The 16,664-nt window shown below is 46.1% G+C and overlaps 1 protein-coding gene across 1 annotated transcript; it reads right to left on the reverse strand.

Moving 5' to 3' along the window:
• Positions 1-2,267: 2,267 nt before the first annotated feature.
• On the reverse strand, positions 2,268-15,041 carry LOC103076081 (cystatin-8-like; the record flags this gene model as incomplete). The annotated part of the gene is given in 5 exon segments (XM_082930914.1): positions 2,268-2,348; positions 11,437-11,550; positions 14,836-14,876; positions 14,879-14,899; positions 14,902-15,041. Coding segments are annotated over 5 exon segments (397 nt in total), but the record flags the coding sequence as incomplete, so codon positions are not given.
• Between the last annotated feature and the right edge of the window lie 1,623 nt (positions 15,042-16,664).

The raw sequence follows: 16,664 nt of genomic DNA on the forward strand, positions 1-16,664 counted from the left end.
GAAGTGAGTGTGTGTGTGTGTGTGTGTGTGTGTGTGTGTGAGAGAGAGAGAGAGAGAGAGAGAGAGAGAGAGAGAGAGAGGCCAGTAACATCTCAGCAGAAAGGACATGAAACCCAGCAAGGGAAAGCGAGGCCTGCCTGGCATCTTATTTCATGTGAAGAAAGAGAAAATGAAAAGAAGAGACTCGGAGAGACAGGTTAAAAAGAGGTGAAGTTAGATTAAATTTTGATATAAGTTAACACAAACTTAGAAATAGGCCTGTACGGGGTATCTCTGTCCACGTGGGAGGAACACCTGTACCAGCGGGGTGGCAGTCACCCCGCCCCCAGCACGTCCGGCTAGCCCCACACTGTGCCCTGCCTGCCTGCTGCAGACACTGGATTCCTGTGGTTCCCACCCAACTGTCCAGAAGGAAGGACCATCCCAAGAGGTTGGTCCCAAAAGGCTGTCTTTCCTAAGGCGCCTACATGTGCCTCGTGAGCAGGGGGCGATGTGCAGCTGTGGTCTGACCTGAGCACCAGGGCTGGGCAGTGGGTCTGCTGCTCTGCAGGGGAAATCCCACCAGGGTATCTGGGGGGCACTTTTGGATGGAGCCCTCCTGGCCTGAGGGGAAGGGTAGTTTTTAATCAGGATAAGTAGATTTTAATCAGGAAGAGTAGTTTTTAATCAGGATAAGTGTATTGCGTCCAAGTGATGTTAAGCCTGTTTCAGATCCAAATCCTGGGCCCGTACCTGGGGGATGCTCCTGGGATTGGGGGCAGAGAAGGAGTTGTGTCGAAGGAGAGCGGGGCACACATGGGTGGGCTGGGAAGAGAGACTAAGGGGGCTGACGGGGGGAAGAGACAGTCAGGGGAGAGGCAAGGGCTCTGCAAGGTGAATGCCACTTGTCCCCTGTCACCCCAGGTGGCATGGTGTCTCCAACCGTGAGACCTTAATTTGGAGGAACCAGAGACAAAAGAAGCGGCCTTTGAGTCTTGAGGCCTCATTCTTTCTGGGGCAGGAATGCTGAATCCATGCCACCCACCAGGCCCTGAGGTGAAGCCCTGAACACTGGAAACACAGTTGGTCTCCCAAATTGTACCCAACACCACGCTTAAAACAGCCTATTTATTTTTTAAAAATCTAATTGTGGTAAATACATATAACATCTCCCATCCAAACCATTTAAGTGTATAGTTCAGTAGTGTTGAGTATATTCACAGTGTTGTGCAACTGATCTCCACAAGCTTTTCATCCTGTGAAATTAAAACTCTATCCATTAAAGAATTCTCCCTCAGACACACCTATTTTTGTTTTTGTTTTTGTTTTTGTTTTTGCGGTACGTGGGCCTCTCACTGCTGTGGTCTCTCCCGTTGTGGAGCACAGGCTCCAGACGTGCAGGCTCAGCGGCCATGGCTCACGGGCCCAGCCACTCTGCGGCATGTGGGATCTTCCCGGACCAGGGTACGAACCCGCATCCGCTGCATCGGCAGGCGGACTCTCAACCACTGCGCCATCAGGGAAGCCCCAGAAACACCTATATTTAATGATTGCTTTCTTTGAGGGAGTTTTATCTCCTGTTATCATCTCCCCCATCTCTCCTCCATCTCTCTCCATACACACACCTGCATTCGCACACCAGTACACACCTGCACACACCTGCACACACGTGCACCCACAGACACTTGTGAACACTGAAGCTTCCTTTGAAGGCCTTATTGTCCTCACCCCTCTAGATCTGTGACCACTGTTGACATTTACATAAAAAGAAACACAAATTCTCCCAATTCACAGAGCCCCCAAGTGGAAGACTGCTGCTTCTGCCAGGGGGTCTCCCAGCTGCGTCCCCCTCATCTCCCACCGGTGACCCATCCACTCGGGACCCAGGGAGAAAGGGGCCTCAGGCCAAAGGAGGCTTCCAGAAGGAAGCTGTGAGTACCCACTGCGTTCAGCCCTCTGTGGGGCGGGGCCGGGGGGGAATTACCAGATCAAAAGGAGATTCCTTCCCAGGGGTGTGGTGGGAAATGGAATCAGACCGCACCCTCTGTGCTCAGTGACAAATGTTCCTTATTCCTGGGGGCGGGCCATCATGCCTGCTAAAGGCAAGTGGCCTCCCGTGAGGCCAGGAAGGAGGACTTGTTCCCGCCCATCTTTCATTACCACCTAACCTGAATCTAGAAAGCAGAACAGCAAGCAGGGGGACATGTATGAGGAAAGCGTGCTGGTAACGGCTCACAGGCCATTGCTGTTTCACAGAGGAAGGGATGGTGGTAGGAGCTCCAGAGCCCCTAGGCATCCACACACTTCTCCATCACGGTGAAATCGCCGTGCCACGGGAGTGCGCCCACCAGAAAGGTGCACATTTGTCTCTGAAAAAGACCACCACCACAGCAAAAGTCAGCAGTGTGCCAAGAGGAAGAGAAAAAAAATGGCTCTGTTGCCAGGTGTCAGCTTAGGATACTAAGTGTCAGTTTAGGAATATGTGGGAAGACGGGTCATCACCCATCAAGGAATGCCCCCAGGAATCTGCCAGCTGGAGGCTGCAGAACTTTGTAGCCACCAGCAGGTACCTGGAGGGGTATCTGTCCCCGTCCCTCCCATGGATAGACAGCAAATATTAATAATCATCATATTTTGGTGGGAGATCAGATGTAACCTTGATTTTATTTTGAATTCTCTTTAATATTTTCTACAGTGTAGATTGTATGCAATTCTATGCCATGTATAAACTAACGTAGGTCATCTTAATAATCAAACAATGCCTTTTGTTCTAACAACAATGTCAGGATAAGAGCAATTTAGAGAGTTCTAGGACCTAACATATCTTTTATTCCAAAGACCCCTTCTCTCCCTTTCAATATGTCATTGAGGGCTTCCCTGGTGGCCCAGTGGTTAAGAATCCACCTGCCAATGCAGGTGACATGGGTTCGAGCCCTGGTCCGGGAAGATCTCACATGCCACGGAGCAACTAAGCCCGTGCACCACAACTACTGAACCTGCGTGCCACAACTACTGAAGCCCGTGCGCCTAGAGCCTGAGCTCCACAACAAGAGAAGCCACGCAATGAGAAGCCTGCACACCGCAACGGAAGAGTAACCCCGGCTCGCTGCAACTAGAGAAAGCCCGTGCACAGCAATGAAGATCCAACGCAGCCAAAAATAAATAAATAAAATTTTTAAAAGCCATTGAAATGACAAATGAAATATTCTATGTGTGGGTGATAGACGGATGAGTGAGGGGAGAGATGGAGAGACAGATGAACAGGTGGGTAGCAATCCTGGAAAAACAGCAAAGGGCATCTTCAATAATTGGCTGGAAACACTGGGGCATTTCAGGAGCTAAAAGGCAAACGGTGTCAGAGAGAATGGCGTTAGGTCTCCACTGAGTTCTGGACACATGCAAAGGAGTATTATGGGGGCCTCATGGCCCACAAACCAACAAAATACCAAGTCAAAATGTTTTTATAGGCAAATTACATCAAGCCTTGAGAACTCAAAGCTCTTTTGGTCTTTAAACTGATCCAGATCACAGGAAAAAATGGAAAGCCCCCATTCTCATTACACCAGACCACAGAAATCCTGAAACCAAAATATAGCTGAGAAATAAATTATAACCCAAACTTACCTACTAAATAGCCTTAAAAAAAATACCAGCAAATTAAAAGCAGCTGCATAGTAAACAGTTACTGTCCCTAATGCAGTGCTTTTCAGCATTCCTGTGACATGAAGTGTGTGGATGTCAGTACCCGGACATTCTGATTCAGTAGGTTTGGGGTGAGGCCATGGAACGTGTGTGTACCTGTGTGTGTGTGTGCGTGTGTGCACATGAGTGCATGTGTGCACCATATGCACCAAGTCATTCTCTAGGGAAGTTTGACTGTTTAATATATAAAAGTTCAGAATAATGATAGTAAAGATGATCCAAAATCTTGGAAATAGAATGGACAAAATGCAAGAAGCAGTTAACAAGGACCTAGAAGAAATAAAGATGAAACAGACAATGATGAACAACACAATAAATGAAATGAAAAATACTCTAGATGGGATCAATAGCAGAATAAATGAGGCAGAAGAACGGATAAGTGACCTGGAAGATAAAATAGTGGAAATAACTACTGCAGAGCAGAATAAAGAAAAAAGAATGAAAAGAACTGAGGACAGTCTCAGAGACCTCTGGGACAACATTAAACGCACCAACATTCGAATTATAGGGGTTCCAGAAGAAGAAGAGAAAAAGAAAGGGACTGAGAAAATATTTGAAGAGATTATAGTTGAAAACTTCCCTAATATGGGAAAGGAAATCGTTAATCAAGTCCAGGAAGCACAGAGAGTCCCATACAGGATAAATTCAAGGAGAAATACGCCAAGACACATATTAATCAAACTGTCAAAAACTAAATACAAAGAAAGCATATTAAAAGCAGCAAGGGAAAAACAACAAATAACACACAAGGGAATCCCCATAAGGTTAACAGCTGATCTCTCAGCAGAAACTCTACAAGCCAGAAGGGAGTGGCAGGACATACTGAAAGTGATGAAGGAGAAAAACCTGCAACCAAGATTACTCTACCCAGCAAGGATCTCATTCAGATTTGATGGAGAAATTAAAACCTTTACAGACAAGCAAAAGCTGAGAGAGTTCAGCACCACCAAACCAGCTTTACAACAAATGCTAAAGGAACTTCTCTAGACAAAAACACAAGAGAAGGAAAAGTCCTATAATAACGAACCCAAAACAATTTAGAAAATGGGAATAGGAACATACATATCGATAATTACCTTAAATGTAAATGGACTAAATGCTCCCACCAAAAGACACAGATTGGCTGAATGGATACAAAAACAAGACCCATATATATGCTGTCTACAAGAGACCCACTTCAGACCTAGAGACACATACAGACTGAAAGTAAGGGGATGGAAAAAGATATTCCATGCAAATGGAAACCAAAAGAAAGCTGGAGTAGCAATTCTCATATCAGACAAAATAGACTTTAAAATAAGGACTATCAGAAGAGACAAAGAAGGACACTACATAATGATTAAGGGATCGATCCAAGAAGAAGATATAACAATTGTAAATATTTATGCACCCAACAAAGGAGCACCTCAATACATAAGGCAAAAACTAACAGCCATAAAAGGGGAAATCGACAGTAACACATTCATAGTAGGGGACTTCAACACCCCACTTTCACCAATGGACAGATCATCCAAAATGAAAATAAATAAGGAAACACAAGCTTTAAATGATACATTAAACAGGATGGACTTAATTGATATTTATAGGACACTCCATCCAAAAACAACAGAATACACATTTTTCTCAAGTGCTCATGGAACATTCTCCAGGATAGATCATATCTTGGGTCACAAATCAAGCCTTGGTAAATTTAAGAAAATTGAAATTATATCAAGTATCTTTTCCGACCACAACGCCATGAGACTAGATATCAATTATAGGAAAAGAGCTGTAAAAAATACAAACACATGGAGGCTAAACAATACACTACTTAATAACGAAGTGATCACTGAAGAAATCAAAGAGGAAATTAAAAAATACCTAGAAACAAATGACAATGGAGATACAACGACCCAAAACCTATGGGATGCAGCAAAAGCAGTTCTAAGAGGGAAGTTTATAGCAATACAAGCCCACCTTAAGAAGCAGGAAACATCTCGAATAAACAACCTAACCTTGCACCTCAAGCAATTAGAGAAAGAAGAACAAAAAAACCCCAGAGTTAGCAGAAGGAAAGAAATCATAAAAATCAGATCAGAAATAAATGAAAAAGAAATGAAGGAAACAATAGCAAAGATCAATAAAACTAAAAGCTGGTTCTTTGAGAAGATAAACAAAATAGATAAACCATTAGCCAGACTCATCAAGAAAAAAAGGGAGAAGACTCAAATCAATAGAATCAGAAATGAAAAAGGAGAAGTAACAACTGACACTGCAGAAATAAAAAAAATCATGAGGGATTACTACAAGCAACTCTATGCCAATAAAATGGACAATCTGGAAGAAATGGACAAATTCTTAGAAATGCACAAACTGCCAAGACTGAATCAGGAAGAAATAGAAAATATGAACAGACCAATCACAAACACTGAAATTGAAACTGTGATTAAAAATCTTCCAACAAACAAAAGCCCAGGACCAGATGGCTTCACAGGCGAATTCTATCAAACATTTAGAGAAGAGCTAACACCTATTCTTCTCAAACTCTTCCAAAATATAGCAGAGGGAGGAACACTCCCAAACTCATTCTACGAGGCCACCATCACCTTGATACCAAAACCAGACAAGGATGTCACAAAGAAAGAAAACTACAGGCCAATATCACTGATGAACATAGATGCAAAAATCCTCAACAAAATACTAGCAAACAGAATCCAACAGCACATTAAAAGGATCATACACCATGATCAAGTGGGGTTTATTCCAGGAATGCAAGGATTCTTCAATATACGCAAATCTATCAATGTGATTAACCATATTAACAAATTGAAGGAGAAAAACCATATGATCATCTCAATAGATGCAGAGAAAGCTTTTGACAAAATTCAACACCCATTTATGATAAAAACCCTGCAGAAAGTAGGTGTAGAGGGAACTTTCCTCAATATAATAAAGGCCGTATATGACAAGCCCACAGCCAACATCATCCTCAATGGCGAAAAACTGAAAGCATTTCCACTAAGGTCAGGAACAAGACAAGGTTGCCCACTCTCACCACTCTTATTCAACATAGTTTTGGAAGTTTTAGCCACAGCAATCAGAGAAGAAAAGGAAATAAAAGGAATCCAAATCGGAAAAGAAGAAGTAAAGCTGTCACTGTTTGCAGATGACATGATACTATACATAGAGAATCCTAAAGATGCTACCAGAAAACTACTAGAGCTAATCAATGAATTTGGTAAAGTAGCAGGATACAAAATTAATGCACAGAAATCTCTGGCATTCCTATATACTAACGATGAAAAATCTGAAAGTGAAATCAAGAAAACACTCCCATTTACCATTGCAACAAAAAGAATAAAATATCTAGGAATAAACCTACCTAAGGAGACAAAAGACCTGTATGCAGAAAATTATAAGACACTGATGAAAGAAATTAAAGATGATACAAACAGATGGAGAGATATACCATGTTCTTGGATTGGAAGAATCAACATTGTGAAAATGACTCTACTCCCCAAAGCAATCTATAGATTCAATGCAATCCCTATCAAACTACCACTGGCATTTTTCACAGAACTAGAACAAAAAATTTCACAATTTGTATGGAAACACAAAAGACCCCGAATAGCCAAAGCAATCTTGAGAACAAAAAATGGAGCTGGAGGAATCAGGCTGCCTGACTTCAGACTATACTACAAAGCTACAGTAATCAAGACAGTATGGTACTGGCACAAAAACAGAAAGATAGATCAATGGAATAGGATAGAAAGCCCAGAGATAAACCCATGCACATATGGTCACCTTATCTTTGATAAAGGTGGCAGGAATATACAGTGGAGAAAGGACAGCCCCTTCAATAAGTGGTGCTGGGAAAACTGGACAGGTACATGTAAAAGTATGAGATTAGATCACTCCCTAACACCATACACAAAAATAAGCTCAAAATGGATTAAAGACCTAAATGTAAGGCCAGAAACTATCAAACTCTTAGAGGAAAACATAGGCAGAACACTCTATGACATAAATCACAGCAAGATCCTTCTTGACCCATCTCCTAGAGTAATGGAGATAAAAACAAAAATAAACAAATGGGACCTAATGAAACTTCAAAGCTTTTGCACAGCAAAGGAAACCATAAACAAGACCAAAAGACAGCCCTCAGAATGGGAGAAAATATTTGCAAATGAATCAACTGACAAAGGATTAATCTCTAAAATTTACAGGCAGCTCATGCAGCTCAATAACAAAAAAATAAACAACCCAATCCAAAAATGGGCAGAAGACCTAAATAGACATTTCTCCAAAGAAGATATACAGACTGCCAACAAACACATGAAAGAATGCTCAACATCATTAATCATTAGAGAAATGCAAATCAAAACTACAATGAGATATCATCTCACACCAGTCAGAATGGCCATCATCAAAAAATCTAGAAACAATAAATGCTGGAGAGGGTGTGGAGAAAAGGGAACACTCTTGCACTGCTGGTGGGAATGTGAATTGGTTCAGCCACTATGGAGAACAGTATGGAGGTTCCTTAAAAAACTACAAATAGAACTACCATATGACCCAGCAATCCCACTACTAGGTATATACCCTGAGGAAACCAGAATTCAGAAAGAGTCATGTACCAAAATGTTCATTGCAGCTCTATTTACAATAGCCCGGAGATGGAAACAACCTAAGTGCCCGTCGTCGGATGAATGGATAAAGAAGATGTGGCACATATATACAATGGAATATTACTCAGCCATAAAAAGAAACGAAATTGAGCTATTTGTAATGAGGTGGATAGATCTAGAGTCTGTCATACGGAGTGAAGTAAGTCAGAAAGAGAAGGACAAATACCGTATGCTAACACATATATATGGAATTTAAGAAAAAAAAATGTTATGAAGAACCTAGGGGTAAAACAGGAATAAAGACAGAGACCTACTGGAGAACAGACTTGAGGATATGGGGAGGGGGAAGGGTGAGGTGTGTTAGGGCGAGAGAGAGACATGGACATATATATACTAACAAACGTAAGGTAGATAGCCAGTGGGAAGCAGCCGCATGGCACAGGGAAACCGGCTCGGTTCTTTGTGGCTGTCTGGAGGGGTGGGATAGGGAGGGTGGGAGGGAGGGAGACAAAGAGGGAAGAGATATGGGAACATATATATATGTATAACTGACTCACTCTGTTATAAAGCAGAAACTAACACACCATTGTAAAGCAATTATACCCCAATAAAGATGTTAAAATTAAAAAAATAAATAAATAAAAGCAAAATTCCTAAATGAAAAGTGGCACATTGATCCCTCTGTATTCTAAGAGACAAGGGCAGACACCACCCACACCACTGCTCCCTTCCAGCCTGGGCTGTGCGGAGTGTCTCCACAAAGGGAGGTGACAAGAAGAAGGGGTAAATAAATAAAAGCAAAATTCCTAAATGAAAAGTGGCACATTGATCCCTCTGTATTCTAAGAGACAAGGGCAGACACCACCCACACCACTGCTCCCTTCCAGCCTGGGCTGTGCGGAGTGTCTCCACAAAGGGAGGTGACAAGAAGAAGGGGCTGTCCTGCCATCAACGAGGTGGTGACTGGAGAACACCCCCCCTACACACACATGCACAAGCATGTCCACAACTGGCCTTCAGGAATTGCACCCCGCACTCAGAGAGACCCAGAAATTTGCATAAAAGAGACGGGGATGCCAGGTGTGCATGTCCACAGCAGGTTCAACAAAGCTAATCGGGTCAGAGGAATAAGGATAGTCCCCTGCCGTGTCCTTGTGCAGAAGTCATCCAGAAACCTTGCTGAAGATGCAGATTCACCCAACAAGCCTGCACACTGGTGACCTGTGTATCTGTCACCACTTTCAGTCAGTGTGTATGAGAACTAACCACACCATTCAAAGACAGTCACATTCATAGAAAACCAAAAAGACACGTGCTCCATATTCCAGACACGTAAGGATGACTCAATATTATTTGAATTTATTATAGTAATGGGTCAAAAAGAAAAAAATTATTCAATACACTTGGTAGATACTGAAAGAGTAACTGATAGAAGAAAATATTCTTAATTTAAAAACTAACTCTTGTGGCTTCCCTGATGGCACAGTGGTTGAGAGTCCGCCTGCCGATGCAGGGAACACGGGTTCATGCCCCAGTACGGGAAGATCCCACATGCCGCAGAGCAGCTGGGCCCGTGAGCCATGGCCGCTGAGCCTGTGTGTCCGGAGGCTGTGCTCTGCAACGGGAGAGGCCAAAACAGTGAGAAGCCTGCGTACCGTAAAAAACAACAACAAAAAAAAGCAAAACACACACACACACACACACACACACAAAAACTAACTCTTGGTAAAGAGACAGTTGGAGGAGCTTCAGAAATCAACACTTGATACAATATTTAGTAATAAGGTATAAATACTGAAGAGAATCCCATTAAATCCCCCAGGAATAAGAGAGGATGCCCAGCATTACTCCTCTTCAGCATTATTCCAAACACTTGGAAAGAAAGGAACAAAGTTTTCATTATCGATAAATGTGGACTTTAAAACGTGTGCTTTAAAACCGAGATGGGCCATGGAAACCTTACAGAGAATAAAAGAGCTTCCTGAAGACAAGTTTCCTTAATTCTCTTTAATATTTTCTACAAACAGGTAAAAAGCAACAACTTTCCCGTATCCACAATGCTCCCAGGAGAAAATATAAACTTCAACCAACCATACTTGTACTACCAGGAAAAGATAAAAAGAACTAACATAAAAGATAAGATGGCATCAGACAGGCTCCCTGCTTGACTGTTTGTCTTTGAAGTGTCTCTATTGTGCTGGAAATGATGGAATTTGTTCATGGTGAGCTCACAGAGGCTGTTTTAGGCTCCTGTCAATGGGCCCTTGTGGTGCCCGTGCAGTGGCTGCCTGAAGCAGTGGTTCTGAGCATGGTCCCAAGGCCAGAGCAGCAGCCCCAGACCCCAGCCTGGGGAGCTCGTGAGGATTGCCAGTTCCTGGATTCCTCTGCAGACCTACTGAATCAGACTCTTCAGGGGTAAACCGCGCCATCCAGGTGTGTCAAGGCTGCCAGGTGATTCTAACATGGCTCACGTGGAGGACCACGGGGGTGAAGGAAGGAGCCCACCTTCAGGGAGCCCAGGGTCTTCACCAACCTCAGAGGAAGCCCTTGGATGAGCCCCGGGCACTCCCAACCTGAGTCAGAAATACAGGTTTGAGGCCCAAAGCCCCCAGGCCATGTCAGCCCTCTGCTGAGAGCCTGGGGCTCTTCCCTGACATTTGTGGAAACCATGGCTGAGCCTGGGAGGGTGGGGACACCACTTGGCCTGGTCACTTCACTGCTTGATCTCCAGCACCCAGAATAGCGCCAAGTGCCAAGTAAGCTTTGATGAGTGGTTGAGTGAATGGACTCCCTTTTGTGCCTTCACAAGGATGAACGACTGTGGGGCTGGTAACAGCTGGGTGGTGCATCAGGGTCCAAGAGGGCAGACTCCCAGTGAATGTGTGTTAACAAGTTTTCCTGCACCAGGAGCCTGGAGGGATGGAGTCCTTGCAATAAGAATGATCTTGACAGCATTCTGTCCCTAGGACAAGGGGTCCTCCACATCCTGCTGGCCTGCACCCTCTGCTCTGAAGGCCACAGGGCTGACCACTTCTGGGGCGAAACACTGGGACTGATGCTGACCTCAAGGAGAGTGTCTGTGTACCCCAAGTTCTGCCTGGGGCTCAGAGCAGCCAAGACCATCACAGATAGTTGGTTTGTCACCTACCTTTTCCAGTTTGAAATTTTCCTTAACCATGCAGTTTTCATTACCATTTGGAAGTTTTCTGCAGTTGGTGCAGGCAATTTCAGCATCAATAAAGTATTCCAGACGATCTGTGACCTATTGATTAGCAATTTTGTTCAAAAAAGCTTTTTCTACTTTTTAAAAGTTTCAGCTAACCCTTAACAAATTGCTCTCACTCTCATTCTCTCTCCCTATCTCCTCCTCCCCTCTCCCCCTCTCCAAACATATCTTTAGGGGATGGCCTATAACGCCCACCACACGCTGATACCACCTGGAGCTGGATGCCCGAGGGAAGGCTCCATCCAGCCTAGGGCCTTCTTGAAGGCAAGACCTTCTACTTCCAGAACCTGGGCTCTCCTGGGCCTGGGATATTACCAGTTCACGTGTGCCCCATGGGAACAGGCCCCTCGACCACATAGGACCCCCTCCCTGAGTCCCTTCCCACACATGACCCCTCAGATTCTGTCGTCTGAAATCCCCTCCCCTTTGGGACTTCCCCACCCAAGGCCCCTCCCACCACACCAGGGACCCACGTGGCCGGGGTTTGTCTTCCTGTTCTCTAAGTGTTTAGGAAGCAGTGTTTAGGAAGCAGTGATTGACAGAATTTGCTAACAGTTGAGTGAGGTAAATGCTGCTCATATGTCCCTGTAAATCTGCTCCCATCTGGTTTTAATAGATTACAGCAGGATTTAGAGATGGCCAAGCCCGCCATCCAGAAAATCCTTCTCCCATCAGCTCTTGGAATCACAGAAGGAATAAGGGCCGTCCTTCCGCAGTGGTGTTCCAGACTTCGCAGGTGGGGCCCCTGGACCGGCAGCATCAGCATCCCCAGGGAACTTGATGGAAATGTAGGTCCTCGACCTACTGAATCAGAAACTCCAGGGGTGGGCACCGCAGTCTGTGCTTGAATAAGCCTCCAGGTGATTCTGATGAACAGTGAGGTCACAAAAAGATGACAGGGCTTCCCTGGTGGCGCAGTGGTTGAGAGTCCGCCTGCCAATGCAGGGGACATGGGTTCGTGCCCCAGTCCGGGAAGATCCCAATGCCGCGGAGCGGCTAGGCCCATGAGCCATGGCCGCTGAGCCTGTGCGTCCGGAGCCTGTGCTCCGCAAAGGGAGAGGCCACAGCAGTGAGAGGCCCACGTACTGCAAAAAAAAAAAAAGATGACAGCAGGAGATGAAAGGTGTGTCTGCAGCTTGGGTCCAGTTTCACCTGGACTCACGCTTTTCTTCCAGGGCTTCCCTCACTGCCAACTCCAGCCTTTAACGAGGTCGTATGACCTCTAGTTTCTTTCCAAAGAACTAACAAGGGTGACTGGACTGTAGTGGGAGAAGCTGGTTAGCCAGCTGGCGGCCGACCCAGGGCTGAGACGGGGGCGTCAGGCACTAGAACGCGCACCCCTAACAGCCATCCCCACTCCTCCTACCTCCCAGAGGTCCTGGCCTCTCTGCTCATCCGGCCACAGGAAGGAAGAGGATGGCTGTGTGCTGATTCCAGGGAAACGGGAACCTGAGCACTTACATCCCTTTCTGGAAGTGGGTTAACCAGAGTGACAGATTCAAAGCCTGTATCTGATCACATGGATCCCAAGAACTCCATGACCTAATGTTTCTCTGGCTTTTCATCCTCCTAAGGTGGCCTGAAAATCTTGCCCACAGCCTATGAGGCCTGGCTTGGTCTGGTCACTGCCCACCTGTCTGGCTGCTCACACTGGCTCCCTAGGGTTGATGAAATGGGCCACGCTCCTTATTCCCCTCCCCCACACCTCTAAGCCCTCCCCACTCCCCTCCTGCAGCAGATGCCATAGGTGGAGTCCCAGGCCCTGACCCACACTGTCACTTCCTGGGGCTCTCTGTTGCCAGCAGAAGCCAAGGGCTCCTGGAGCAGCTCTTAGCCTGAGAGTTTGTGGATGAGGAACCCAGCTCCTCTCCTGCAGGTGGCCCAGCTCTGCAGAGCTGCCCCCTCTCTCCAAGGCCCCAGGGACCCTGAGCCCAGATGCCCTTGGTGGTCACCTGCTCAGTGGCTCCCCTGCACTGGTCCCTTCCCTGCCCCCTCTGAATCCTCTGCAGGCTGCCTGGATGGCCTCTCAAATAAACCACTTCACTGGAACACTAGCACTAGGGTCTGCTTCTGGGGACCCCCCAAAAAACACTGCCCACCAGCCTCCTTCCCCTGTAGCCCATCTGCCCTTGGGCTGCACCTTCATCTGTCCCTGGGGAGGTGGTGCTCAACCATGATTGTGTAGGGGACCCAGGTCCCACACAGGGATCTTCACTTAATTGGTTGGGGTGCGGCCAGTGCAGGAGAGGACGCACCAGCTGTCTAAGGAAGCCCACTGACGCCTGGCCCCGAGCACCACGCCACAGACAGCATCCCAGCTCTCAGGTCTGGCTTAGTGGTCTGTCTTCTAATTGATCCCCTGGCTCCCTAAAGACTGTGATCACTTGTGTCCATCTCAGCCCCATCTAGAGTGGCTGGCACGGAAGGGCTGTATGCCCATGATGCATGGGTACCAAAGGGGAGAACTGTGAAGAGGATGTGGAAGTTACGGGACCTGGGAGCCTTAACTTCAAAGGGCGGCAGGGTTGCCCCTGATGGAGTGTGCAGCCATCAGCCTCGTGTGCTGGGAACACCATGTTGATGTCTCACTTGTGCCGGGAGGTGGGGTCACATGTAGACTGGCCCCACTCCTGCCAACAGAGGCAGTGTGGAGTCCAACACCTGGGGTAAGTCTTTCTCAATGGCCTGCCTGCCGACTCTCTGCAACTCCTCCCTGCAAACCTCCTATTCAATTATGCCCCAACCACCTGACTGAGGCTGGAAGTCAGTGGAATTTCAACGCCGAGGGCTTCTTCTTGGACTTGGCAGGCAGGGCCATGTGGAGCATCACCCACATGGGAATCAAGCGAGCAATGTCTCCCAGCCTTGGGCCACCTGAAGGCCTGCAAGGAGGGGTTCTGTGGACAGAATGTCTCCACTGCCACTAAAGAAATGTAGGACTGTCAGAATGAAGGAATCTGGGAGGAGGCACTTTATGAGCCTATCTATTCAATATCAATCCACAATCCATGGGATGTGGATAGATTGAATGCTGCCTGGGGCTGCATTATTACAAAATATTCATGGCACTCACCTTGTCTCCCAGACTTAGCAAACACGGATCACAGACGTGTGATTTGCTGTTTGGGAATTAATTGAGTTCACAGGTTGGGGCCCCTAGGACAGAGGCTGCAGCATGTGGAGAAAAGACGCTCGGTGTGGGGTCTGGCGCTTGAGTGTCCAGACTGCTGGGTCCCAGTGATGCTTACATGCCCTCTCTCTCAGCCTGGCTTCAGTCTGTGCTACTGGGAACAAATGCAAATTGGGAGGAAGCACCCTTACCTGCAGCTGGACCTGCAGCACCTTGACCACCTGGAAGACGATTTATCCTTGCTGTCATTATTTTTTCCTGCACGGCGAACCACAGACACTGCTTCACATTGCCACTTGAGGTGCTGATGGTCCTCAATTCCCTCAAAACCTTGCCTGTGGTCTTGGTAACGAATGTGCTATCCACCAGGATCCCCAGAGTCTGGACATGGTCACTCCTTCCGGGGGTAGGGTTAGGGTTAGGGAATGGGTATGGTTTAGGGTACAGGTTAGGGTACGACAATGGGTTAGGATTAGGGCACGGGTTAGGGTAAGACTTCGTGTAAGGGGTAGGGTAGGGGTTGGGTTAGGGTTAGGGAATGGGTATGGTTTAGGGTACAGGTTAGGGTACGACAATGGGTTAGGATTAGGGCACGGGTTAGGGTAAGACTTCGTGTAAGGGGTAGGGTAGGGGTTGGGTTAGGGTTAGGGAATGGGTATGGTTTAGGGTACAGGTTAGGGTACGACAATGGTTTAGGTTTAGGGTACATGTTAAGGTATGGGTTAGTGTTCATGCACGGTTTAGGATTAGGGTATGGTTTAGAGTAAGGCTTAGGGTAAGGGTTAGCGATAGGGTTAGTGTCAAGGAACGGGTACGATATAGGGTACCTGTTAGTGTACGACAATGGTTTAGCCTTAGGGTATGTGTTAGATTATGGGTTAGTGTTAGTGTACGGGATAGGATTAGAGTATGGGTTAGGGTAATGCTTAGGGTAAGCAGTAGGGTTAGGGTTAGGGTTAGGGTTAGGCAATGGGTAAGGTTTATGGTACAGTTTAGGGTACTACAATGGTTTAGGGTTAGGGTATGTGTTAGGATATGGGTTAGGGTTAGTGGACAGGTTAGGATTCGGGTAAGAGTTAGGGTAAGTCTTAGGGTAAGGGTTAAGTTTAGGGTTAGGTTAGGGTTAGGGTTAGGGGATGGGTATGGTTTAGGATACAGGTTAGGGTATGCATTAGTGTTAGTGTATGGGTTAGAATTAGGGTTTGGGTTAGGGTAAGGCATAGGGTAAGGGTTAGGGTTTGGGTTAGGGTTAGGGTAGGGTTAGGGAATGGGTACAGTTTAGGGTAAAGGTTAGGGAACAACAATGGCTTAATGTTAGGGTAAGTGTCAGGTTATGGGTTTGTGTTCGTGTATGGGTTAGAATTAGGGTATGTGTTAGGGTAATGCTTTGGTTAGGGGTTAGGGTTAGGGTTAGGGTTAGGGAACAGTTACTGTTTAGGGTACACGATAGGGAACAACAATGTGTTAGGGTTAGTGTATGTGTTAGTGTAAGGGTTAGTGTTAGTTTGAGGGTTAGGTTGAGTAAAGTTTAGAATAAAACTTAGGGTAAGGGTTAGTGTTAGCATTAGGGTTAGGGTTAGGGTTAGGGAATGGGTACGGTATAGGGTGCAGGTTAGGGTACGACAACCAGTTAGGGTTAGGGTACGTGTTAGGGTACGTGTTAGTGTTAGTGTACAGGTTAGGATTACTGTATGGATTAGGGTAAGACTTAGAGTAAGGGTTGGGGTTAGGCTTAGGGTTAGGGCTAGGGTTAGGGAATGGGTACGGTTTAGGGTACAGGTTAGGGTACGACAACGGTTTAGGATTAGGGTACGTGTTACGGTATGTGTTATTTTTCATGCACGGTTTAGGATTAGGGTACGGTTTAGAGTAAGGCTTAGGTTTGGGGTTAGGGTTAGGGATAGGATTAGAGTTAGGGAACGGTTACTGTTTAGAGTACACGATAGCAAATGACAACGTGTTAGGGTTAGTGTACATGTTAGGGTACGGGTTACTGTTAGTGTACAGATTAGGTTTAGGG

The sequence above is a fragment of the Lipotes vexillifer genome, unplaced genomic scaffold (genome assembly GCF_000442215.2).
Source record: "Lipotes vexillifer unplaced genomic scaffold, Lipotes_vexillifer_v1.1 scaffold670, whole genome shotgun sequence".
Taxonomy (NCBI): Eukaryota; Metazoa; Chordata; class Mammalia; order Artiodactyla; family Lipotidae; genus Lipotes; species Lipotes vexillifer.